The following is a 27,052-nucleotide window of genomic DNA, read 5'->3' as shown; positions in this document are numbered from 1 at the left end:
CGATTTCTTTCGGGCCCACCCTGATCGTCGTCCGGGACCGCCTGGGGGCGGTCGTTGAGGGGGGGGTACTGTCACGGTTCCTCCGGCTGCTACTCCTCCCCTCCCTGCCCCTTCATTGGAACCAGCTGACCTGCATCATCTCATCACCTGGCAGACCTTCTTAAGGAGATCCATCCCAGCATACTACGCCAGTCCGTTATACTCACTCCGGTGATCACGCCTGGCCTCAAGTTAAGTTACTCTCGCTTTAGTAATCCTAGCTTGTACTTACCGTCTGTCTCACGTCTTCAGGTCTTCACTCCATTGGTCACGCTGGTTCCTCGCTCCACGCTGATTACATCATCCTCGACGTCCTCGCCTTGCCTCAAGCTGGTTACGCTGTCCTCAGCGTCCACGTCTCGCCTCAAGCCGGTCACGCCGCCCTCGGCGCTCCACCACGTCACGGACTGTGAACGCCGTCCTCGGCGCTCCACCTCGCCACAGCAGTTTCCTGCATCCACGACGTCCCCTGACTTCTATAATTAAAACATCCTGTTAAATACAACGCCTTCCTGAGTTTCTTCCGGGTTCCAGCATCTGGGTCTCCCTAGTAGTCCGATCATGACAAATATGATTATTTTATAAATTTTAGATAGAATTTTTTTGGTTCATTACTGATACATCTGTTAAAATTTCAGTTAAAGAACACAACTTTTCTCACTTTTCCCACGTTTATTCAAGCATAAGCAATTTTCCTCCTTGCAATATGCGCATAATGTAGGTTATAGCTGTGACATGGCCTTAGGGTTATTACAGTAATACTTTGTAAAACCATTAGACATCACTGAAACAAAAAAAACAACGCATTTCCTTTGAAACGTGGGGTTTTTCTCAGCTTCAGGGAGTTTTTCCACCTCAGATCTGCCCCTGAAGAAGCTTCAAACCGGGGTTATCAGCACATGCTGGGGGGGCAGCTCCCTTCAGCCCACACAGTTTAGTGGCATCGTTAGTGACAGTGGGCACTGCTGTTTAAAGCCCCTTTACCGTGTGGGCAGGAGGATTTCATTTGACCACACTGCTATGTTTAGACTAAACCAACAGACTGCGAGGGTCCCGGCGCTGCTGGAGCCGTTTCTGGAACCTCCGCTGGACCTATTTTGGTGCCTCTTCTGTTAATTCAGTTCAGAAGCCGCAGTACAGTTTTCAACCTAATCATTAGAATTTACTGGATACTCTTTTCCAACATTAGCACCCACTTTTTTTTAAAAGTTGTTACCAATTTGGACACAGCCAAACAGGAAACCTGAGCACCGACTTGTGTGATCATGCGAAGGCAGGGGGGGTCTGTCTTTTTACAGATAGGAACAACCTGATGGGATCGGGTCAAATTGGGGTCCAACCTTAATGTCTTTAGAGTCTTGTGGTTTCTGGGTAAACCAGCCAGAGGAAAACTGCAAAAGTTACCCTTCTTTTAGATAATGGTGCTTTCTTATTAGCTCCACCACATCTGACTTGTTCCTCATTGCTTGTGCACACTGAACTAAAATGAAGTTAATTGTTGGGAAGCTTCCTTTTTTAACTCTTTAAACATGTTTTGGGTGTCTTGTAACTGTAAGTTTGAGCAAATTATGGCTTCAAATTGTTAAACTATTTCAGAAGTTTGTACTTTTAATAACTTTTAAATTGTGTTCTATTATTAAACTTCTTAAAATGAAATAGAAGCGCTTTGAATTTGTCTGTTCTTTTAACTTCTTTCACATATTGAAGAGAGAAAGTTGAATTAACATTTAAATTCCATCAGACATGACCTGTATGTGGTTTTCAAAGTTCATCATGGTTGCTTGCTGTGCTAAGTTTTTTTTTTTTGCTTTCTTTAATTTTCTTATTCTATTTTGGCATCTTACATTTAGCGAATATTTCAAACAATTACATGTTTTCTGACTTCATCTTCTGAATGGTGAGATTGAGGCCTAATGTGGGACGCACACATCAACCCTTTAACACCGGAGATGTCGTCGGCGACACCTCAACAACAAAATGCTCTTCCCATGGACGCGATCGACGTAATTGCAGCAAATTAAGAACGCAGCTGGAACTTTTTTTTAAAGTGTTGAATAACAGCGCAAAGACAAAACGAGACACAACAAGACAAGAGGAGTTGAGATATAAGAAAACCAGACAAGACAAGAGGACAAGACAGGACAGGACAGGACAAAACAAGACAAGACAAGAGAAAAAAGAAAGGACAAGACACAACAACACAAAAGAAAACAAGACAAGAGGAGTTGAGACATAAGAAAACCAGACAAGACGAGAAGAGACAAGACAAGACAGGACATACCTTATTTAGCCCATTATGGGGACATTAAATCAAGTCTCAAGGTGCAAAGGGGGAAATATTAAAAAAACAAAAACAAAGGAAACAGCAGTGCAGTGAACGTTTCGTCATCAATAGACTGTTGTTTGCAACCTCAGTGTGTTGGATTTATGTTGGAAGAGTTATGGTATCTCAAGGAAAGTCAACACTTAAGGTTAAGCTCTGGTGTTAACGGTTCAACTGGAGCTAACTCAGTCCACCCCAAGAATGGGAAAACGGCTGTGTGGACAGGATAATGGCTCCCCCAACCAATAGCATCGTCCCTCTATTATTTATTGTTTGTTTTTATACATTAAGTCAGAATTTTTAACTCTGGGATGTCTTTCCGACACCAGCCTGCAGTGGTCATTTGAGGAACTGCAGCATTTGGTTCTTCAGGCTGTGGGGATTTGGATTTTTGGATTTTTGGTAAGTGGCGTATGCTTATATAGCGCTACCTTGTTCAAGGTCCAAAGCGCTTTATATTCACAGTCCCATTCACTCATTCACACACTGGTGGCGGCTCCGAACACTGACGCCTTCCTTCCACCGGAGGTCTTGCCCAAGGACACTTCGACACATGGCCGGAAATGCGAACCCGTAATCTTCCGATAGGAGGTCGACCACTCTACCACTGCACCACGGCCACCCCAAATTAAAGGCATCGGTCAACATTTGTGACTCATTTTGACTACTGATAGAATAAAAACAGAGGTTCTCTGTAACAGTAGGTGCAGCTCAATTTCTGGATGAACCTTCTAACCTTTTTTTGCATTTTTGTTCAGTAAAAATCACAGTAAAATCAAGAAAAGGCAATATTCACTGGTGAATAAAATAGGATTGCAGCCTGTTTTCATGAAAGTGAGATTTGTTCCAATAAAACCCATATTTAACAGCGATGAAAATAGTCTAATAGTTTTGAGCATTTACCCAAAAATGTGGAGGAGGGGAGGGGGAGGATAGCTTTGCCTTTCCTGTTCGCTTCTCCAACTCTCTGCAGACGTGTGTCCAGTTATGAGGCAGGGATTTGGGATGGAGCAGCTGTCCACATCTTTGTGTGTCTTTTATTTCTCTTCGGGGAGAGTTATTTTTAATAAAAATGAACATCTCAAAGCAAATTCCTTCTACCTTACATTCCGTTTGTCCATTTGACGGCTCCAACGTACCGAAACATTTGTTTTTGCATCCAGGACTTAAGAACTTTTCCATTGACATCAACTGAGAGACAAGGACTGATTTACAGCGGGGTTTTTTACTGTCTACTTTTTTTGTATAATAAAATAAAATCACAGGAATATGAGGAGTGCTCCAAAGTTGATTTGTGGTGTTTTGTTTTCGTGGTTCAGACCTATTTGACTCCCTTCTATCAGATTTCTTCTGACCACCTTTGTTGCACATGTGTGTGTAGTTTTGGAAGCATGAAGGTGTGACAAACTAATGACTGCATTGTGGACAAAACAAAGATAAGTGCTCATTATGGGACTTTTTTCAAATTAAATCGTTTTTATGGAATGTAAAAGCAACTTAAAACAAAATGGGTTGAAAAGAATGTCATAAAAATGTTAAAATATGGAAAAAACAAAGAGCCAGTACAGCAGGAATCAGGTTGAGATAACCTCTCCAAAAGTTAAAAAGATTTGTCAATAGTCTGGAAACATGATGAACAGATTTAGTGAAATCCCACTCTCAGATTTGATAATTCCTAAACCTCTGACCTTGCAAATAGTCAGTTTATCTTAGTTTTGGACGGCAGTTCTCCATTGAAAACCTCCCAACTACTGTGGTGGAGTCTTGCGTTTGTTATCTTTTATCATCACACATTACAAGAGGAGCTCCAGCTCTCCATTCCCGCAAAAGCAAACTCTTTAAATGTTTAATTTTCTTCTCACCTCGGGGTGTTGACCCAAACGATTCCAATGTGACAGAAGAAAATACACTCTTTGTCCTTCTGGTTCTCGCAGGAGCAGCGTTTCTCTCTTCGGTGGGGGGTGTGGGTGAGCTGCATGGCGGCGCCTTCTTCTGCTGCAGGGCTCATGTCTGAAGCTGGAAGGTACGGGGATAAGAGAACCATAAGACTTGGTGGAATTTGACATTTCTCGCCAGCAAACAAGTGTTAGGGGCCCCAGATCTGAGAGGGCCCCCAAGGCCTTTCGGTCCTGTTTGCAATGACAGTTAAAAATAAAGAGCCTCTATCTGGTATTCTGTAGGGCGCAGGTCTCATGTAAACACACAAGCAGACAAGATGATGTATGATTAAAAAAAGAGATTTAGAATTTAAATCAGAAAAATCAGCTAATAAAACCTGAAATTAACTAATACGATCTGAAATTAGCTAAAATCAGATTACATATCTGAAGTTACATACAATGATTTAAAATAATCCAAAATCAGCTGCAATCAGCTAAAATCTGTCTAAAATCTGCTAACCTAATCTGAAATCAGATGAAATCCTATAACAATCTGAGATAAAGACAATAATATAAACATCAGATGATCTAAAATCAGTGATGACGTGCAAAATATGTAAAATCAGCGAAAATAAGCTAAAAATCAGCAAAAAATCTAAAATATTCTGAAATCAGATAAAACCAGATCACATATCTGAAATTGAATAAAATAATCTAAAATTAAATGAAATATAATTTTAACTAAAATCAACAAAATGTGTAAAATCATCGGAATTCACCTTAAATCTTTAGAATATCTAAAATCAGATAATCTAATCTGAAATCACCTAAAATTTAGATAACATAATCTGAAATTAAATACAATAATCTTAAATATTATTATTTAAAATGAAATCAGATAATTTAATCTAAAATCTGCTAAATAAACTAATGATAATATTAATAATAATCGGAAATATGATAAGATTGGCAAAAAATCTAAAGTCTGCAAACCTCATTTATTAGGGCCACCAAAAAAAAAAAAAAAAATAGAGCCACCAAAAAAAAAAAAAAAGTAAAATTACGAGATTTTATCTCGTAAATTTAGGAGATAAAAACTCGTTAATTTAGGAGATAAAAACTCGTAAATTTAGGAGAAAAAAACTCGTAATTTTAGGAGATTACAGTGGAAGTGAGCATGCAGAGCAGCAGGTGAACGCCGTGCAGCTGCAGAGAAGACCGACTAAACTTTGTTGAACAGGTGAGCTGAATGTTTATTGATAACGTTCCAAATGTCTGGAAGGTCATTTGTTTGATTTCCGATTCATTAAAGTTTTATTTATTGATGGTTGGTTTGCAGGATCTCTGCAGCCCGATGAAGCCGTCGTCTACGACGGAGTTTTAGGGCCACGGTGAGGAAAAAAAATTCTGGCCAACGTGGCGAGATTAAAGTCGTCATGTCGACTTTAATCTCGTCATGACGAGAAAAAACTCGACACAAAGTTTCGAGAAAAAACTCGTCTTGTCGAGATAAAAGTCGAAATAAAGTTTCGAGATTAAAGTCGCAATGTTGCGCGCGAGAGAGAAAAAAACTCGTAAATTTACGAGATTATTGTGGAAGTGAGAATGCAGAGAAGCAGGTGAACGCCGTGCAGCAGCAGAGCAGACCGACTAAACGTAGTTGAAGGTGAGCTGAATGTTTATTGATAACGTTCCAAATGTCTGGAAGCTCATTTGATTGATTTACAAGTTATTAAAGTTTTATTTATTGATGGTTGGTTTGCAGGATCTCTGCCTCCATACTCTGCAGCCCAATGATGAAGCCGGCATCGGGTGTCCCTGCAGCTGTTTGCTTGAAGCACTTTTTGCCTTTTTCAACGTTGTAATGCTAATATAACAGACTATTTTCATTGATCTTTGTTTTTTAATGATCAAACGGGTCGCTTCATCTGCAGGAGGGGGCGTATGTAACACTGTTTACTTCCGCATTGGTGATCGGATGACAGATTCGTGACGCAATGTGACAGATAAACTTCAGGTTATGTGAATGAAAAGGAGAATAAAGGCTGCAGCGATTGTCTACACCCAAACGTGTCTCTGAGCTCCTTATTTTACAAATACCCGGAAAGACGGCTCCACTAACAATAATCTGATTTTGAGTCGCCAAAAGGTTCAGAATCTCTTTGTTTTAAACCTATAATCCGAAAATAAAGCTTCACAAAAGGCTCCACATCTTTCATCTTCAAGATAGGCTCCGATAAACAGACAACTTCGGGGTTTTCTCCTTGTTAATCTATGACTTTTTTCCTGTAAATTTACGAGTTTTTATCTCCTAATAAAATTACTTTTTTTTGTGGCCATAAAACTCTGTCGTAAACTCTTAAATACAAAGCCACTAGCTCACTAACATTAGCCATAACACTGAATACTCCTGAAAGACTCAGCTTCACTGCTCTCGCGCAACATTGCGACTTTAATCTCGAAACTTTATTTCGACTTTAATCTCGACACGACGAGTTTTTTCTCGAAACTTTGTGTCGAGTTTTTTCTCGTCATGACGAGATTAAAGTCGACATGACGACTTTAATCTCGCCACGTTGGCCAGAATTTTTTTTCCTCACCGTGGCCCTAAAACTCCGTCGTAGTCGTCGGTGTCCCTGCAGCTGTTCGCTTGAATCCTTTCTTCCTCCACCAAAGACAAGACTCTACGTTTGTGTGACGCTTCCGTCACACAAAAGGAGGAGCACTTTTTTGGCATTTTCAACGTTCCAAAGCTAATATAAAACACTATTTTCATTCCTCTTTATTGTTTTATGCTGAAACGGGACATTTCATCTGCAGGAGGGGGCGTTTGTAACACTGTTTACTTCCGCATTGGTGTTGGGATGACAGGTTCATGACGTAATGAGACAAATGAACTTCAGGATATGTGAATGAAAAGGAGAATAAAGGCTGCAGCGATTGTCTACACCCAAACGTGTCTCTGAGCTCCTTATTTTACATATTAAACTCCGTTTTACTGACACTGAACCCCGGAAAGACTGCTACACGGAAACTAATCTGATTTTGAGTCGCCAAAAGGTTCAGAATCTCTTTGTTTTACACCTATAATAATCCGGAAATGAAGCTTCACAAAAGGCTCCACATACTTCATCTTCAAGCTAGGTTGCGATAAACGGACAACTTCGGTGTTTTTTCCTTAATCTACGACTTTTTTCTCGTAAATTTACGAGTTTTTATCTCCTAAATTTACGAGATAAAATCTCGTAATTTTACTTTTTCTTTTTTTTGGTGGCTCTAATTTTTTTTTTTTTTGGTGGCCCTAATACTCCGTCGTACAAATCAGCTAAAGTCCAATAACATAATCTGAAATAAAATAAAATTATGTAAAATCAGACGACATAATCTAAAGACAATTTATATAAAATAATGTCAAACCAGCTAAAATATGCTAAAAATGTGAAATATTCTGAAATGAGCTGAAATCTTAAAAAACATCTAAAGTTAGCTAATTTAATATGAAATTTTTAGATTAGATTAGATTAGATTAGATTAGATTAGATTAGATTAGATTAGATTAGATTATTTGCACCAGTATCCACATATGTTCACACACCACAAAGCAGATGGAGCCCACAGACAGGCTTTGATGTTGCCCGCCGTGCACACGGAAATGCTTGTGCATCTAAAACGGGTTTAACACATCTGACACATGGGCACAAAATAGCACCCCTGCTCACCATGAATGGGTTCGGTCTGTTCTTTTTTTCACAGAATCAAATATTTGAGGTTGTTGCTCATCTCGAGCTTCTAAAGAAGCTGTTATTTGGTCCAAAGTGGAACCAGAATCCTGACACACTTCAATCACTATGGACAAGTTGGGGGTTTCCTTTTTGCCTTTTCTTCCTGTAATGGTTCAGGCAACAACAGCAGAAATAACCAACAGTAGTTCTGTAGCTTTTATTAGGGATGGGTTTGTGGTGGAAGTTAGTCAGCTTGTAAAAATGTCCCCCCCTGTAAAGAGATTGTTTTGGCTGGTTTTGAGCAGCTTCCACCATGATGGTTCAATAAAAAAAAGGAGAAGAACTTAGCTAACAAATGTGAGTTTCTGAAGGCTTCTAGACAGTTTGTAGTACACACTGCTCTCACTTTACGCACACACGCATAAAAAAACTCTTTATCTGGTTACGTTTTTTCAATTTATTTCAACGATATGTCTGTTTCTCAGAAAGCACGAGTCAGAGATCTCTTGGTGGATTCACACTGGGCACATTTGGTCCACTTAAAGTGAACCAGAGTCCGTTTTCCCTGATAATCAGGAACAAATCTTCAGTCTGAATAGACCCAATGGACCCTGGTCTGGGACCAGGAACCGCTCTCGGACCTATCTTTTGAGGTGGTCTAGGTTCATTTCCAATCGGACTGAGCTTCGGTTCGCTCTGAATGAGAACAACTGAACCAAACTGGCCACCGAAGCCAACGTGAACAGAGTAGGAATGAAGCGACAGTTTCCTTCCTTAACAGAGTTCTCTTAAATACAACACGACAACGAGGAGACACAGCATCTCACTGAAACATGGTCTAATGAGTTCCGGCTCATCCAAACAACGTTTAACATTCATTTTTAGTGATTAGAATTTAATTCAGTCCAGATCCTTACAAAACAGGCTAAATCAACGCTGTAGCTGTATGATAGCTGTATCATTAAGGGGTGTGAATAAGTGGTCAACAGGTTCTGTCAAGTTTTCTGAGGAGGAAAACTCCTGAATGAATGAACGAATAAATGAATGAATGAATAAATGAATGAATGAATCAATGAATCAATGAATGAAACATAAACCCAATAGCACATCTGTTCTAAGACAAAGCTGTGATAAGTTAGTGACTGCAAGAAGGATAAATGGGTAGACAATAAAAAGTAGAAGCAAGGAACCTGAAGTGGGAGGAGCTTGTTGATTGTAGTTTAGTCCGCCCACATCTGCTCCAAAAATGGGCGGGAAAAAAGTAAAAGGAGTTTCTCATTAGGGCCGCTTGTCTTATCTGCCTATCAAAAAAACAAACAAACCCGTAGTAATAAATTCAGCTTTAAATATATCAACAGAGTGATTAAATGAATTACATCAAAAAAATGTTTAGAGCTAGATGATAATACATTTATTCATGGTGTAAAATCTGACTTTTTTAAATGGGAGTAGAAAGGAAGTGGCTTCCTGTTGAAACCTGCCTCCGGTGGTCATTTGAGGAACTTGCTTCCTAACCGAAACATGGGCTTGTGGTTCCGGCATGAAAGGCAAAGGTGAGAGTCCTGGACTATAGTTGTGGACCTGGACTGGATTTGCTATAGAAAATCAGGATCTGCTCTGAGGTCTAGATGTGCTCTAAAAGCCTGGATCTGCTCTAGAAATCTAGATCTGCTCTTATAGCCTGGTTCTGCTCTAGAAAGTCTAGATCTGCTCTTAAAGCCTGGATCTGCTCTAGAAAGTCTTGATCTGTTCTAGAAAGTCTGGATCTATTCTAGAAAGTCTGGGTCTGCTTTATAAAGCCAGGATCTGCTGTAGAAAGTCTGGATCTGTTCTAGAAAGTCTTGATCTGTTCTAGAAAGTCTGGATCTATTCTAGAAAGTCTGGGTCTGCTTTATAAAGCCAGGATCTGCTGTAGAAAGTCTGGATCTGTTCTAGAAAGTCTTGATCTGCTGTAGAAAGTCTGGATCTGTTCTAGAAAGTCTGGATCTGCTCTAGAAAGTCCGGATCTGCTCTAGAAAGTCTAGATCTGCTCTAAAAGCCTGGATCTGCTCTAGAAAGTCTAGATCTGCTCTAAAATCCGGGATCTGCTATAAAAGCCTGGATGTGCTCTAGAGAGCCTGGGTCTGCTTTTGAAAGTATGGCTCTGCTCAAAAAGCGCAAATCTACTCTAAAAAGCCTGGATCTGCATCTAGAACGTCTATATCTCCTCTAAAAGCCTGGATCTGCTCTAGAAAGTCTGGATATGTTCTAGAAAGTCTTGATCTGTTCTAGAAAGTCTGGATCTATTCTAGAAAGTCTGGGTCTGCTTTATAAAGCGAGGATCTGCTGTAGAAAGTCTGGATATGTTCTAGAAAGTCTGGATCTGCTTTAGAAATCCTGGATCTGCTCTAGAAAGTCTGGATCTGCTATAGAAAGTCTAGATCTGCTCTAAAAGCCTGGATCTGCTCTAGAAAGTCTAGATCTGCTCTAAAATCCGGGATCTGCTATAAAAGCCTGGATGTGCTCTAGAGAGCCTGGATCCGCTCTAGAGAGCCTGGGTCTGCTTTTGAAAGTATGGCTCTGCTCAAAAAGCGCAAATCTACTCTAGAAAGCCTGGATCTGCATCTAGAACGTCTAGATCTCCTCTAAAAGCCTGGATCTGGTCTAAAAAGTCTGGATATGTTCTAGAAAGTCTGGATCTGCTTTAGAAGTCCTGGTTCTGCTCTAGAAAGTCTGGATCTGTTCTAGAAAGTCTGGATCTGCTTTAGAAGGTAAGCGAGACAACAAATATGTTTGACCATTTTAAAGAAATGTCACATCTGCTCAAGTTGTGACCTTTATTTTAGGTTGCTAAGTTGTGGAGTTTTAGGAGTTTTAAAAAAATGTGAAAAATGTCTACAAGAAGTTCCTCACACAACTAATGTCCATGAATGCGTTTCTGCTGCATTTCAGTGGCGTCAGGAAACCAGTGAGCAGAGGGGAAAATTGGTAAAGCTGTCAAAAGTTAATGCTTTGGTATTGGCAGGATAATCTTTTGAATGTCTCCAGCCTTGGAGCTGCCAGCAGAGGCGTTGACTTGTTTCAAGAAAAGAAAGATTTAGAAGGAGAGACTCGCCAACGAGACAGTGTTAAATGAGAGCAGTAATAAGAGAAGGATATAGGAGGGATTAAAGCAAAATCGTGTCACACAGTTCACTCCACTCTTTGGTTTGTCCAAATATTACCATAAATTGTTGAAAGGATAAAGGTTTGAATGACCTTTGCTGAAGCTCTAAACTCCCAAAGTCCTGACAGTTTTTTCTACATCTTCAATCTGCAGAAAACGGCTAGAAACCATAAAAACCACCAAAACCTCCTGAAAGAACTCAAAGTTGGTGAACCTTGCATTTTCAGATGGGGATACCAATAGAACTGGGGAAAAAAATGTTCAGGTCAAAGAAACATTAAATAAATCTGCCTTAATGTGTGGCTGAACCGTGACTTCAAACAGGCAGTGAGCGGGTCACCCACATCCACCTCCACACGACGAAGTTTATAGCTCTCCCCCCTTTGGTTTGTTTGAAAAACAGACTGGAAACCGACCCACAGACCCTGAGACTTGGTGTTGTGGTTAGAGGAAACACCAAATGTTAATAAAGCCATGTTTGTACAAGGAAATCTGCAGCAGAAAAACAATGAAAACACTCCTGGAATGAGGCACTAAACTAGCAAAAGTTTCGCGAGGACAAGTATAAACACTTAAATAAGGATTGACCTTGACCTTCGGGGAAGACCCTCCTAATGTTTGAAGCAGGAATGTCAGTCAAACGGTGTTGATGAGTTCAGAAACTAAGATTTTCATCAACTCTTAGTGTAAAAGACCATTTGAGAGAGGTTTTAAATGGTTATCTGAGTTATCTCCAACCCAAACCAACGTAAACAAATGTATCCAAATGTTTAGGACAGAATTTAATCAATTTTCCTTGCATATTCTTTGGTGATCATCCATGGTCGTTGCATTTTTCCAGACACGCAGAGCCCCATCCCATGCAATATCCGTGTTTAATGTTTGTTGTTTTTCAGGCAGTTTGAAAGGAAGGGTGGAGGCTTGGATCCACATCTCAGCCTTGGGGCAGCCCAAAACCTTTAATCAGAGTTGGGACAGGTCTCACTGGGGTTGAAGAACTTCAATCTACCTCCTCTTTACTGTGATAATTCTCAAGCTGTCTCAGAGATCCCTCGGGGTCGGTCTTCATTTAGACTTCCATCCAAAAAACAAATCTGAATCGGCCATCTTGTCATTTTTCTGAACTCTTTTGAGACGACCAAAAAACCTCATGTCTTGGGTAAACCATCAGTCGCTGTTTTTCTTTCACTTAGAACAAATAATTCAAAGACCTTTACGTTAATCTTTGATCATCAAGTATCTGGGTAAGCGTTTAACCATTTATTTACTACATTCTTATTATGCTCAGCTGTTTGTTGGTTGTTGACGTGTGAAAAATGTAGCAATTCAGTGAAAGTTTTCTGTCAACAACAATAGTTGAGTCAACAACCATCTAAGTTCTTATCAATTTGATGTATCAAAAAAGATGTACAAGGAGCTTCACACAACACTACAAAAAGGTCCACCAAATCTGGCACATTTTATAATCTCAAACTGAGAAACAGACAAAAACACTGGAACGTTTGTTGGAAGACAAGAACGGCTGGTTGGTACAAACAGGAATGATAGAACAGATCCCAGAACAACTGTAACATCTGACCGATAAAACCTGCGTCCCTGTTGGAGTTTACAGTAAAATGGCTGACTAAGGCCGAGTCACATGCATCCCTACGAGGGGTGACCCGTACGGGCGCTGCAGAGTTTTGGTTAGTCTGGGTCTATGAAGGGTCGTGGAGAGGAGCGTCTTAAGAGGTGGGCAGGTGTGTCCTACAGTTCCCTTGAGGTTCGTACGGCCACCTCAAGGGACATAGTGAAAATGGAACATACCACTGTCGTGCTTGTGGTAAGTGGGTCGAGAAGGATTCGTACGAATAATGCTGTTGTATGGTGTCCTTATGCCACACTCTAGTCATCAGTATCGTGCGACTGCTGGGTCCTTACTGATCGCACACAAATGGGGTGTGCCTGTGATGCTGATGTATTGTACGATGTCGACATAAACTACACTGTTTGCCTCATTTCCTCAATTCTTATAGTCAGACTGAGGCAAGGAGCGTTTCACGTGAACAGCACTAACGGGGCTCCTTGTGCTGTCGGCAGGATTTGAGGGGTTGAAAAAATTAAAAATCTGTACAACAAACCTGTGTATCACCTACTTCCCCCTTACGTGTTGTATATGTGCTGCAACCTGTCGCCTGGAGCATGAGCTTGGAAAATAATGCGCGTTAACATTTTCTCTCTACAGGTTCACTGAGCGGTATATACATCCTTAACATTTTGTGTGGTTCACCTGTGTGCCCCATCTTTCACCTGCAGACACCCTGTGGCCGACAGTAGGCGGCTTAGGAGGTTGGGCGTCAATCAGTTTACTGGTATGAATGCAAACTGTTAGTTCTCACTTATAAATACATATTCAGCTGGTTTCTATGGTATCCATATCTGGTATGATATCTGGCATCCATCCATCCATCCATCCATCCATCCATCCATCCATCCATCCATCCATCCATCCATCCATCCATCCATCCATCCATCCATCACACTTTCCTCTGTTCTGCTGCAGTCAGCAGGTCAGCTGGCTCCCTCCAACCCTAAGATCATCCCAGAGCTCTTTTGCTGCCATCAGCTGTTGCCATTAGTCTTTCCTCACCAACGAATTTAAAAATCAAAGTTAAAGTACCTTTCATCGTAGGGGACTTGCTCCCAAAAATACTAGTTTATGAGGTTGGAGAAAGATCCAGCTCCAGCAATGCCGACACGGATGAAGCCGGTTAAGATGAAGAGCCTGAGAAGGTACAAAGACTCTTTTTTCATGAAAACTTTCTTATTTTCTGTCCCGCAAGAAAAATATTAAGAGTTTTTTGGCAAAATAATGTTTGTTCATAGAAAACATGTCTTGGTGACTTGAATCTTTTTCTTAAAATATTCAATAATATAATTAAACACTCTGATGTGAACGAAAATGAGCTGATATCAATTGTAAATGAATTCAAGAGTAAAAACAAAAGATTATGAGGATATTGATATGACAGTGGTGAAAAAGGTCATTAATAGTATCTCTAAGCCTCTAACATACATATGTAACTTATCATAACAAACTGGGAGATTCCTAAACCAAATGAAACTTGCAAAAGTGATTCTTATCTATAAGAGTGGAGACTAACACCAATTTACAAACTATAGACCCCTCTCTTCTTCCACAATTCTCAAAATTTTTAGGCAAAATATTCAATGATAAATTAGTTATTCATAAATTTAACATTATAAATGTAAACTAATATGGTTTTAGAGAAAACAGATCAACCTCATTGGCTATCATTGATGCTGTGGAGGAAATCCCAAACGCTCTGGACAAAAAGAAATATGCAGCTGGAATTTTCATTGTCTTAAAAAAAAGCATTTGACTCTCAATCATGACATCCTACTTGACAAACTGGAAGTGTCTGGGATAAGAGGACTAGCGTTAACTTGGGTCAAAAGCTATTTAACGGGAAGGAAAGAATTTGTCAAGATTGATGAATATACATCAGAAACCAAAGAGATAAGTTGTGGTGTCCCACAAGGATCAATTCTGGGCCCCCTGCTATTCAATATTTACATAAATGATATATTCAAAGTTTCAAAGCTTACGAAACTCATATTATTTGCTGATGACACAAACATTTTCAATTCTACAGACAATCATAGGGAATCAATGTGGTAAACACAGAGTTAACCAAAAATTAAATCATGGAGGGATTACAACAAACTATCGTTGAACCTAGATAAAACCAAAGTGATGGTTATTGGTATCTACAATGCCTTAATTGAAGTAAATAATGTCCTAATTGAAAGTGTTACAGAAATCAAATTTCTAGGGGTTTTTATCGATGACAAACTAAATTGGAAGCAACATATCAGACACATACAAACTAAAGTTTCAAAAAGTGTTTCAATCGTAAATAAATCTAAACATATATTAGAATGCAACAATAGATATTTATTGTGCTGCTCCTTAATATTACCATATTTCACCTACTGTATATAAATTTGGGTAAATAAGTATAAGAGCTCACTACATCCTCTGTGTTTACTTTAAGAAACGATTCATCAGAATTATAAAGCCGGATATCTTGATCATACAAACAATTTATTTGATCAATCTAGACTTTTAAAACTGTATGACCTTGTTGATTTTTACACCAACAACTTCTATACAGAGCCAGTGGGAAATCATTACCGTTCAATCGCCAAAAAAAGTTCTTAGAAAATGAAGGAGGCTACAGACTGAGGGGATGTAGGAACTTCAAGATCAAATTGATAAGAACCACAAAAAAAAGTTTCTGTGTGTCGGGGTGTGGCAATAAACTTTGGAACGGGTTCAGTAATGAGCTCAAACAATGTTCAAATATCCAAATATTCCAGAAAACGTAGAGAGAAACACTGATTTCAGGATATGAAGATGAGAGGATTTAGGGATCAACAGGTGATTGAATAATTCCAAATACATGTGTGAACTAGATTGTGGTGAAATAATCAAAGCTCTTTTACTGTGCTAAAAGGTAGGGACACCAGCTGGAAAAAAATCCACTTTAAACATTGTCTAACCCTTTAACCTTTTAACCCTTGTGCTATCCTAGGCACTTTAACATTGGGAGTTGGGTCATCTAGACCCACTAGACAGTGCTGTGAACCTTTTTTCTTCAATGATTTGTGATCTTCACTGGTGTCCATGGATTACATGAAATCTTTCCACCTTTATCCACCTTTGTCATGGTAGGGAGAACACGTCAATGTAAGGATCGGGTCATCTAGACCCCATAGGATAGCACAAGGGGTAGGTCACCAGAAAGAGCAAACACGGGTTTCATCCTTCCGTTTCACTTTTTGCCCACCAACCTCTCAGTCTGTGTTTTAAGGCTTTTCTGCAAGTCCAGTTGGATTCAGACGGTCAGAATGCAAAGTCCACCGCAGGAGACTGACTGCATCTCTGTCGTCTGTCACCAGCGTGACCACGGTATGTGCTGCAAACAGTTAGAAGGGGCAAGCGTGAATCCATCAGTGGGTTTTTGGGGGCCCCAGGGGAGGCAGATCGAATGGACATAACGTTTGATTTAAGGCAGTAAGAGTTAGAACTCTGGAAATGACAGAGTTCAGACCTAAAGGTGTGTGTTTTCCAGGTCAAAATAAAAAGCAGTCTTCCTCATGGGGGAGGAAGGTGACATCAGACTTCATGCTGCATGACGGCACTTTATTGTTTCCTTGCTGGCGGCATCAAGTCATTTTAAGGATCTTATATGCAACTTTTTTCCATTTTACAACCTCAGTGTTCCTGTCTCCACTTCTGGAATCCATTCAACCCCCCCCCCTGCAGCTTTCGGTGCAACCTCGTCTTCCTCTCATAGAATTTCACTTTGGGTTCTGTGGGGTTTCTGTAAGCATGTAAGAATTCAATGTTTGAATGTATGTTTCCTGAACAAAAGCAAAATGTGGGAAAAGGCTGTGGAGCTAATCCCAGAGCAGGCTCCTGCGTCGTCTGGAGACAGCCAAAGAAAAGTTAAATCCATGCCTTGTTATGAAAGCGTCTGGTTGGCTCCGCAGGGTTCGACATTATTTGACAATATACAGGTGGATCAGCCGCTAATCCTGGAGCTGGCTGTTTGGACTGGCAGGCCTCGGTCAGCAGGTAGGAGCCTCTCAGAGTCCAGAAGGTTCAGTTAACGTTTAAGAGTTTTCTTGGTGCTTATTAGGATGAATTGAAATGAAACGCTGGTATGCGGCGACAGTAAAACACAGTGTGGAGTTTGGACAACACGTTTATTGTGTTGTTCTGCCCTGAGCCCAGTAAAGACTCTTTGGAGTTGGAAGAGAGTTGTCAGCCGGCGGGATGGCCAACATAAACCTCTCCTGGCAGAAATGGACTCTTTGAAACCTTGATGTCTGCAGCTTGAATGTGCAAAGATGCTGAAGGAATCCGCAGCTCTGAGGGGGGTGAGAAACACTTTCCCCTGCAAAAACAACCCCCCGGTGAGACACTGAGGGCAGTTAACCACCACGAGACCTGCTGCAGTGCAACCGGCTTCTGACCTTCACTCAGAAACCACCGACACAAGGACTGCCAGTTTCTTTGCCCGGGTTTACTGTTCCACTGCGGCCCAGACCCGTTGACGTTTATGTCTCATAAAAGCTCTATTACTTAAGATAAAAATGACAGAAGTGACAACTAGCTGCTAATAAAAGCTAATTGCGGCGGTGAAATATGGGTAGTGGGGGGAAGAACTCCTCTTTTGACACACGGATAACTTCTGGGAAAAATTCCTGTTGATTAGCCATGAAAGATGAGCTGCTGTGGGTTTTCTTCGTAAATCATGAATGTTTTCTTGAACAGATTGCTGCTTAAATCGGACACTTTAGCAGTAGATTATGTCCAACCGTGTTTCCTCGAGGTGATTTGTCGTTTGTTTTACACGGGGCCCTCCTGGAACTGCCGCCGCCGCCGCCGCACAACACATAAAGAAGAAATGAAAAGTTCATGAGTCAGACGGCTGTTGTTGTTTTTTTTACCCCCATCGATGAGAATTTATATATTTCTTGCAATCCAAGTGGTGAGTAACCTGGTCACCTGGTTAATCCGTGGAAAACCAATAAAGGAGCCCTTAACGAGAACCTTAACGACGGGTTAGCTCCTGGTGCTTCTCTGCTTCTGTTCTGCTGTGTTAGAAAGCAAAATAGTTCCATTAGAGGCAGGAATGAAATTGGGTCAGATTTCTCCCGGGCCGTATTTTTCACTTGGTTATGCTTTATTTCCTGAATTCAATGAAATGAGAGAAGCTTGAGGACTCTGGAGCTCTGGAGGCTGGTGTCAGAGGGGAGCAATTCCCATCGCCTTCCACGTTAAAAAGTCATATTTAACCCCAAACCTGTGGTCAGTCTGGTTTCAAAAACCTTTGAAATGTTTGGGTGTCATTTGGATTTTACTGCAGCTCAAATGTGTGCATTGGAGACGTGTTTTCTATAGGTGGATCTATATGGAGTGATATTTCTTCCCCCACGTTGCACACAAAACTTTCTAAGTTGCAAATGACAATGTTAAATATTTGCTTTTCAATTATTATTTTTTTGCTTTCAAAAACTTTTTTTGCGTTTGCAAAACACATGTTTTCGCATGCGTTGTGTGTCAAATCTCGCTTTTTTCCTATATCTGTGATTTTGCTGAGTTAAGTTTCAGTTTGACGTGACAAAGCTGCCATCAAACAGCGCTCAAAGTAGTCAGCAAAATCAAAGATAAGACAAAAGCGAGATTTGACAACGCATGCAAAAACATGTGTTTTGCAGACGCAAAAAAGGTTTTGGAAATAAAAAAAAAATTTGAAAGCAAAATAAAAAATAATTGAAAAGCAAATATTTAACATTGTCATTTGCAACTTAGAAAGTTTTATGTGCAACGTGGGGGAAGAAATATCACTCCATAGATCTATAGGTGGATTAAATTTCAGTGTAGCCCTTGTGCTATCCTAGGCACTCTAGCATTGGGAGTTGGGTCATCTAGACCCACTAGACAGTGCTCTGAACCTTTTTTCTTCCATGATTTGTGATCTTCACTGGTGTCCATGGATTACATGAAATCTTTCCACCTTTATCCACCTTTGTCATGGTAGGGAGAACACGTCAGTGTAAGGGTGGGGTCATCTAAGATAGCACAAGGGTTAAAGAAAAGAAAAAAAGGTCTTCATCAGCACACATTTCTCACATCCGGCTGTCAGCATGTTCTCCGTCTCTATTCTGCTATTCCACCTTGGCTCTGGCTTTTCTCCGCTGTGTTTGTGCATCACAGCAGGACATCTGAGCTTCATTAGAGATCGCTGCAGAAAACAACACCTTAAAAACACAAATCCTCCCTGAAGAGTCTTTGCTCAAGCGCACAGGCCCCCTAAATAAAACCTGATAGCCCATGAAAGTACAGGAAAACTCTTGGAATGGAAAAACAAATCCTTTAACACCGTCTGTCTGTGTCATCACAGTTTCTGAACATGCTGACATCCCAGTGTATGGCTGGAAACATGTATCATTCATCTGCCACTTTTCTCTTACCATATTTTCCACACTATAAGGCAAACTACAGTATGGAGTGATATTTGTGCCATTATTCCAAGCGCAACACTCACTGAACGTAAAACTTACAATTATTTTGCTCTTAAAACTAAAAAACATTGTGCAATTAAAACAATTTTCACTTGAGAGAAATTCTCAGAGCAGGGCACCGCATTGGAAATGTGCCACAAAAGTCAGCCAGTCACAGACATGGAGGTAGGTTGATGCTGATTGGCCAATAGTTCTTCCAATTGCGCTCAAACCTGATCCTGTCTACAAACTGATGGGAGGAGTTTCTGACCAATCAGCATTAACCTTCATGTCCATGTCTGACTGTTTTTGTTTTTATGTGTTACTAACAAGGTTGGGAGTCATAGGTTTTGTGAATATGCTATCGTGGGTACACGTCTAGCGTGTTACTAACAAGTTCTCATGTTATCGTGAACACGGTTAATAAAGTCTGACTGATGCACTTATTTCTGATTCTTTTGACTCGCTAACACGACGTCACAGTTCAGAACGGCTTAAATATGACACAAGTTGGAAAATAGACCAATTATTGAAGATGCGCCTGTATAATGGTGCAGAAAATACAATGAAATACAAAAACACAACACAAAAGTCATAAACTGGCAGCGTGGAAACAGGGGGGTATTCCAGAAAGCAGGTTATGTTAGCTCCCACGGTAAGTTTGAGGCTAAGGAAGTTGATAACCTCAGCTTTCGGTTCCAGAAATGGAGGTATGTTTCAGGGTAGGTCAAGTTGCCATAGCAACTCATGCTCTGAACATAACCTGGTCGGGAGTAGGTTTAGTTGAAGGTTAGTTTGTTTACAGAGAGGTGAAGCAGCATGGCGTGTCCATTTGAAGATGATTTAGTGGATGAAGAAGCTCAGATAAAACTTTTTCCCCCGTGAGAGGGTGATAAGACCACATATGGATGTTGGAAAATTCAACTTTTTTACTTTGATCAAACTTAGTTATTTGCTTCAGTTAAGATAAATCATTTGTTTGTTAAATCAGTTTAAAAATAACACGTAGTTATCAGACAGTCATTTTACTTTCATTCAAATTAATTCAATTAAGTAGGTGTAACTTTGGTGCTGCTGTCAGGTCGGCACCGCAAGGGATTGTGGGATACCATTTCCTTTGCCTTTCTGGACGGATTTTGGTTTAAGTGTGGCTTTTTGACCAAATGTGTTTAGTTGTTTAGCTGTTTTACTGTGTTTTTCCATGTTTTGCTGAGTTATTTTGTCCTACTATGCTTATGTCTCTGCACCATGAGTGAGAGTGAAGGAGAGGATGATGAGTTTATATAGCACCCCTACCGAGCATTGATGTTATGACAATGACGGAGAATTCTTTAATGAATTTGTGCGCCATGTGCATTTTTTTCTCGTCCTTTTTATTGTAATAAAAATGAGCATATATGCCGGCTCATACTTAAAAATATGAGAGATCAAGAAATATAATTAATTAAGATGGAAAAAATACTAATTGAATTGGAGTAATATGACATTTAGTTAGATAAATACATAAATTCGAGTTGTATAAACAATTATTGAGTTTTATAGACGTAAGAAATTAGGTTGATTAAATTTAACTCAATTATTTGTTACCAATAGAAGTAATTCATTTAAGGTGGCAAAATTGGATAAGTTATATATATATGCGTCACAAGGAAAATGGAAACAAGATCAGAAACTTGTGCGTTTACTTTGTCTGTTCTTCTACTACAAGCAGAAACTCTTTCTTTTGATGATGCAGCCGTGTTACTTTTTTGATGGACGTATAATCTTCATACGCCGTCATTAAAATCTCAGACTCCGTCTCACTAAAGTATTGCGCTCTCTTTGGTTCTCCACGCGTTTCCATGGTGACTCCGGAAATCGGGGATCTATTGAGAATGTCTTTTTGTACCTTCTGTGCACGTGCGTTAACCCAGGGTTACTAAGTCGAGCGTAATCACGCCAACTCGTATCCGGTCTTCTGGAACCGACATACCCAGAGTAAGCAAGTTCAGGCGGATTTCAGCCAGAGTTCAGGCTTAAAGTCAGGCTAGTTTAAACATGCTTCCTGGAATACCCCCCAGCTAAACAGTTCATATGTTTCTGGTTTCAATGTGCCGTCATATCCACAATCATTATGCAATCAGCCATGTTGGATTCAGCCAAAACAAACGTGTCCCCTTGACTTCAACCATGACAACCACCTCTACCGACAATATTTGGAGCCATTGACTGTACACGAGAACTGGACTGAGTGGTCACGCCCCCCGGGGTTCCAAACAGGAAGTACCGCTGGCTCCAAGAAGCCACAGACTTCTATAGAGACATAAAGAGCTATTGTTGATCCAATACCTTGTTTTAAAGTTGTTATTGGTAATGTTTTTTTCCTCATAATTTTTCCGTAGTTCAAGTTACTCAAGTTATAAGCTAACCAATCTGACGCCTCAATAAAAGCAGGTGGAGCCTGCTGGCCCCCACGTGCAACGTTCAAATCCCTGTTTACTGACGACGTCGGGCTCCAACATGGTGGTAAAAAAATGGTGGCTGGATTAACTTTATTTATACCATGGTCCAGGTGAATACTCAATTCTGATTGGCTGCTGGGTGTACATTAAAACGTGAAACCCCACATCTAAAAAAGTAGTTCCGGTCACATAGCCTAAATATTCTGTATCACTGCACTGGCTCCTTTAAAACAAACTTTATCTTCATCATCTGGACAAAGCAGGAGGAGGTGAACCTTCTCTCTGAACTGATGCTTTACTCAACCTGTCGTGATCATCAGCATAGATATTGCTTTCCTTTGCCGCTGCAGTCAAGATCGGAGGTCGGAGCGCATTGTCACGGTTGTGCTCCGCCGCACCACATAACAAACAGTCCGCTTTTTGTGAGTCAGAAGTAAACCGTTTTCTTCGGGTGACGTCACATTCATTCAATGTTTGGAGCCATCAAACTTTATTAACACACAAGAGTAAACGTCCGTCTGTCTTGACTAAATCTGCTCCTGTTACACATTTATGCACCTCGATTTTCATTTTTGTCTGAAATCCGTCACAAATTTACTTTCAGAGAGTAAGAGTTTCAGAGAGTTTTCTCACATTTTTTGATCAAAACCTGAACTAAGATGGGAAAAGTTTAGCTTTTCATTTCAGGACAACGTGTCATTTGTCTGAGTTTGCTTACAGTGACACTAGTTTGTTTTTGTGGAGGCACATTAGGCACTTTTATGTGAAAGAGTAAAAACAAACTAGGGTCACTAAGTAGTGATGCTGGAACCAAAGAAACCGCTCCAGCCGGAGTTTTCCTGGAAAACATCAGGCTGTCTTCTCCAACCTGTCATTTCTCTGCTGCTGTGGAAATAAAAACACCAAATAAAATCCTTTAAGAGGTTTAACCTTCTGCTTTTATTGCAGGTTAGAAGATGACGTGAAGGTTTGAAAAGAGCCAAGATTGTCACTAAAACGCCAATTTCTAAAAGTAAGGGAAATCTGGTCCTTCAGAAACCAGATGGACGTTACTCTAAAGCTCCATTTTATGATTAAAACAGGAATCATGAGCGATATGAACCTATAAATAATAAAAAAAAGCCAAATAAATGTGTTTTTCTATGCAATTTTAACCTAAAAAACATCATTTACCTTAATGCAGCCACAGTAGCACAGATAAAATGGGTAATATTTGAAGTGGATTTAAAAGAAATGGTAACATTACAAACAAATTTAATCTTATTCTGCATTTGTTGCAGTTGTTTTCTTTAAGGACTAAAATTCAAATGTTTTGGCATCAAATGATGCGATTCAATTGTGTTAAATGAATCCAAACATGGTGAAACTGGATCTGGGCTCAGTCGGGACAGAGAAACGGGGATAAGATCAGGGGTCAGAGCAGCTTTGCTTCTTCATCTAATAGGCGTGTAATGAGCAACAGGCCCAAATATGCAGGGAATGTGGGGCAATTCAAATTCATCAGCAAGAACAATATGCTGCTGTAATTCTTGCAGAATTGCATTTTTTAATTAGTAAAAAATAGAGCTTGAATTAAAAATGCAACTTTTAATATTAATTCTCTGCAGAGCATTTATGGAGATTTTTCCTTTTTTGGGGTGGAAAAACAATTTGGACATTTGTTAAGATTTGCATGAAATAATACAATAAAGTCAAAATGCTTTGCTGCTCAGACAGTCAGGGCCTGTGAATGTATGACTGAATATTTCTGTTGCACGTAGCCCGCGGTAGCAGTCTGAGAAACTCCTAAAGTAGGGAGTGGCACCCACAACTCATAAAGCCCGGATTACACAACAAAAAAAAAAGCTGTTCCTAATTCTCCTATAGCTGGATGAACATTTGACATTTTCTGGAACTGTTTTTGACGTGACGCTGATAGACTGAGGGAGGTTTTCTCTGAGTGCGCCGTGTTGACGCTGAACGGTGGAATATTAACAGCACAGGGAAAGAAATCCTTTCCTTTTTCTAGCTTTAAACTGAGGAATTTGACCAAAAGGATCCTCAGATTTACAATGACAAAGTCTGCAGGTCAAAAAAGCATCAAGTCCGCCTGCCTGAACCTAAAAACCACTTCTGTTCGTTTTTATTCCCAGACTCCTGGATAAAGTTCAAAACATAAAACAATAAAATGCTTCTGGAAAAACAACATTTACAGAAAAAAGACCAAACATTTCTGATGAAAGAAATGTAAGGAGGTTTATGTTCAACGGACTGTCAGCACACTGATTATTAGTTTTCATTGGGGGGGGTTATGCTAAGGATGAGCCTGGACTTTGTCCACTGCATATTTAGTTTAGCTTTAATGAATTCATAGTTTTATTAATCTTGGTGCACCACAGAAGACAAAAACTTTGATTTCTTAGTATAAACATAGGAAAGAAACCAAGATGAACGTGTGATAAAACATTGAAAAAAAAAGGCTTCTCCTCTCTTAAACGCTCGGTTTTTATTCAAACTAATGACGGTCTGCACAAACCTTTGCCCGTTTTCGGGGCTCAACATTCCTGGTTTGGGATGGTGTACCATAAAGTTGTCAGACTACGTTATCCAAGACAATAAAGCTGGTGTCAGAAGCCAACACTCTTCAGAAGAATCCATCCCTCTTTTAGTGTTTTCCTTTGCTAATGCATCAGAATCTCTGTCAACTAATTCAAATGAGGTCACCAAATTGGCAATTGTTCATTTTCTTTTGTCCTCTTTTCCCAAATGTGCTCCAGGGAGAGAAGGTGCATGCTGAAACAATTTAAAATTAAAACAGAGGCTGCAGGAAGTTACAACTGTTCTGCCATGAAGTAAGCGCCTCACCCATCCTAAAGAAAGCCGTCCTCTCTGCCGTTAGAGAAACAGACAACTTTACCTTGGTGGATCAGCATAAAGGTTGTGGCGAGGAGCCAAAGGTGTATCAGATCCATGCTGCTTCCCTCCTTAGGATCCACGTGTGAAATGAAAGACCAGAAAAAGCCAGATCTTCACTGCAGCGCTCCTCCAGCTGCAGGAAACGCCAAAAACGAGGCTCCGATTGGGGCAAATGGAAGTGAAATGTTGGAGGGTTTACAAGCGTGTCCGCTGGATTGCCTCAGGTGAACCGCTTCTGCCGCCTTGGTGCTGAACTGAAGTAGTTTTCAGCTCCTGGGGGCTGTAAAGGCTTCAGTGCTCTCCAGATGCAGGGAAGATAATGTGACGGCTTGGAGCACAGCTGTGCTCCACTCTATCAAAACAGATGAGGAAAGTGAGGAGCAGGAGGACGAGGAGGAGGCTTGCTCTGCTGGGAGACACCTTCACTGCCTCATAAATTACAGCCGTCTCCTCCTGCAGTTCATCCGTGTCATGCTCTCATGCCTGCTGAGTCTCTCACTGTGGTCTGCTCTTTGTTTTTTTTCGCTGCTCTTTTCTTAACCTGGAACCTGGACCAGCTCCTGTCTGGGACCTTCTGAAACCAAGATCTGCTCACGTGGAGCAGCCCTGTTCGATATATGTGCAGCAACAGATGGAGATGATGCAGATCCCACAATGCATAAGGGAAGCTGGGGAGGCCTGTTCACGTTTGGAGCTCATGTTTAATTGCTGGGTTTGATCTTCAAGCTGCATCATGACAGCAATTCTTCAAAATAAGATGTTCAAACCCAAACCTTTTTGGGACGCTTCAGCTCTTGCGGGAACAGTATTTTGTGTTCGCTATAGACTGAGCACGTCAAGTCGGTGCAGTGGAGAGTAAAGAATGAGCTCAAAGTAGGAGGTGCTGTTGTACGGTGGCCCAGAGGGGCAAGAAGGTGCAAGACACGTTTACATTTAAGACAACAACAAATCCCAGTACAAATGAGCAAATCACGAAACACAACAGGAAATCACGAAACACAACAGGAAATCATGAAACACAACAGAAAATCACGAAACAACAGGAAATCACGAAACACAACAGGAAATCACGAAACACAACAGGAAATCACGAAACACAACAGGAAATCACGAAACACAACAGGAAATCACGAAACACAACAGGAAATCACAAAACACAACAGGAAATCACAAAACACAACAGGAAATCACGAAACACAACAGGAAATCACGAAACACAACAGGAAATCATGAAACACAGCAGGAAATCACAATACACAACAGGAAATCACGAAACAACAGGAAATCACGAAACACAACAGGAAATCACAAAACACAACAGGAAATCATGAAACACAACAGGAAATCATGAAACACAACAGGAAATCACGAATCACAACAGGAAATCATGAAACACAACAGGAAATCACGAACCACAACAGGAAATCACAAAACACAACAGGAAATCATGAAACACAACAGAAAATCATGAAACACAACAGGAAATCATGAAACACAACAGGAAATCACAAACACAACAGGAAATCATGAAACACAACAGGAAATCACAAAACACAACAGGGAATCACAAAACACAACAGGAAATCACAAAACACCACAGGAAATCATGAAACACAACAGGAAATCACGAAACAACAGGAAATCACGAAACACAACAGGAAATCACAAAACACAACAGGAAATCATGAAACACAACAGGAAATCATGAAACACAACAGAAAATCATGAAACACAACAGGAAATCATGAAACACAACAGGAAATCACGAAACACAACAGGAAATCATGAAACACAACAGGAAATCACAAAACACAACAGGAAATCACAAAACACAACAGGAAATCACAAAACACCACAGGAAATCATGAAACACAACAGGAAATCACAAAACACAACAGAAAATCATGAAACACAACAGGAAATCATGAAACACAACAGGAAATCATGAAACACAACAGGAAATCACAAAACACAACAGGAAATCATGAAACACAACAGGAAATCACAAAACACCACAGGAAATCATGAAACACAACAGGAAATCACAAAACACAACAGGAAATCATGAAACACAACAGGAAATCACAAAACACAACAGGAAATCATGAAACACAACAGGAAATCACGAATCACAACAGGAAATCATGAAACACAACAGGAAATCACAAAACACAACAGGAAATCACGAAACACAACAGGAAATCATGAAACACAACAGGAAATCACGAAACACAACAGGAAATCACGAAACACAACAGGAAATCACGAAACACAACAGGAAATCACAAAACACAACAGGAAATCACAAAACACAACAGGAAATCACAAAACACAACAGGAAATCACAAAACACAACAGGAAATCACAAAACACAACAGGAGATCACGAAACACAACAGGAGATCACAAAACACAACAGGAAATCACGAAACACAACCGGAAATCACGAAACACAACAGGAAATCACGAAACACAACAGGAAATCACGAAACACAACAGGAAATCACGAAACACAACAGGAAATCACAA

At 40.3% G+C, this 27,052-nt stretch overlaps 1 protein-coding gene across 1 annotated transcript in view; it reads right to left on the bottom strand.

Annotated features, from left to right (window-relative positions):
* LOC101157583 (endothelin-1-like) overlaps positions 1 to 25,416 on the bottom strand; it is a 39,976-nt gene extending 14,560 nt beyond the window's left edge. The window contains exons 1-2 of the mRNA XM_004083323.4: positions 24,526 to 25,416; positions 4,225 to 4,378 (exon numbers count right to left, since the gene is read on the bottom strand). Coding sequence (XP_004083371.1) covers positions 4,225 to 4,378; positions 24,526 to 24,580 — 209 coding nt within the window. The 5' untranslated portion in view covers positions 24,581 to 25,416. The remainder of the gene's footprint in view (positions 1 to 4,224; positions 4,379 to 24,525) is intronic.
* Between the last annotated feature and the right edge of the window lie 1,636 nt (positions 25,417 to 27,052).

Source organism: Oryzias latipes, chromosome 24, assembly GCF_002234675.1.
Source record: "Oryzias latipes chromosome 24, ASM223467v1".
Classification (NCBI taxonomy): domain Eukaryota; kingdom Metazoa; phylum Chordata; class Actinopteri; order Beloniformes; family Adrianichthyidae; genus Oryzias; species Oryzias latipes.
This window is presented reverse-complemented; position numbering and strand designations above follow the sequence as displayed.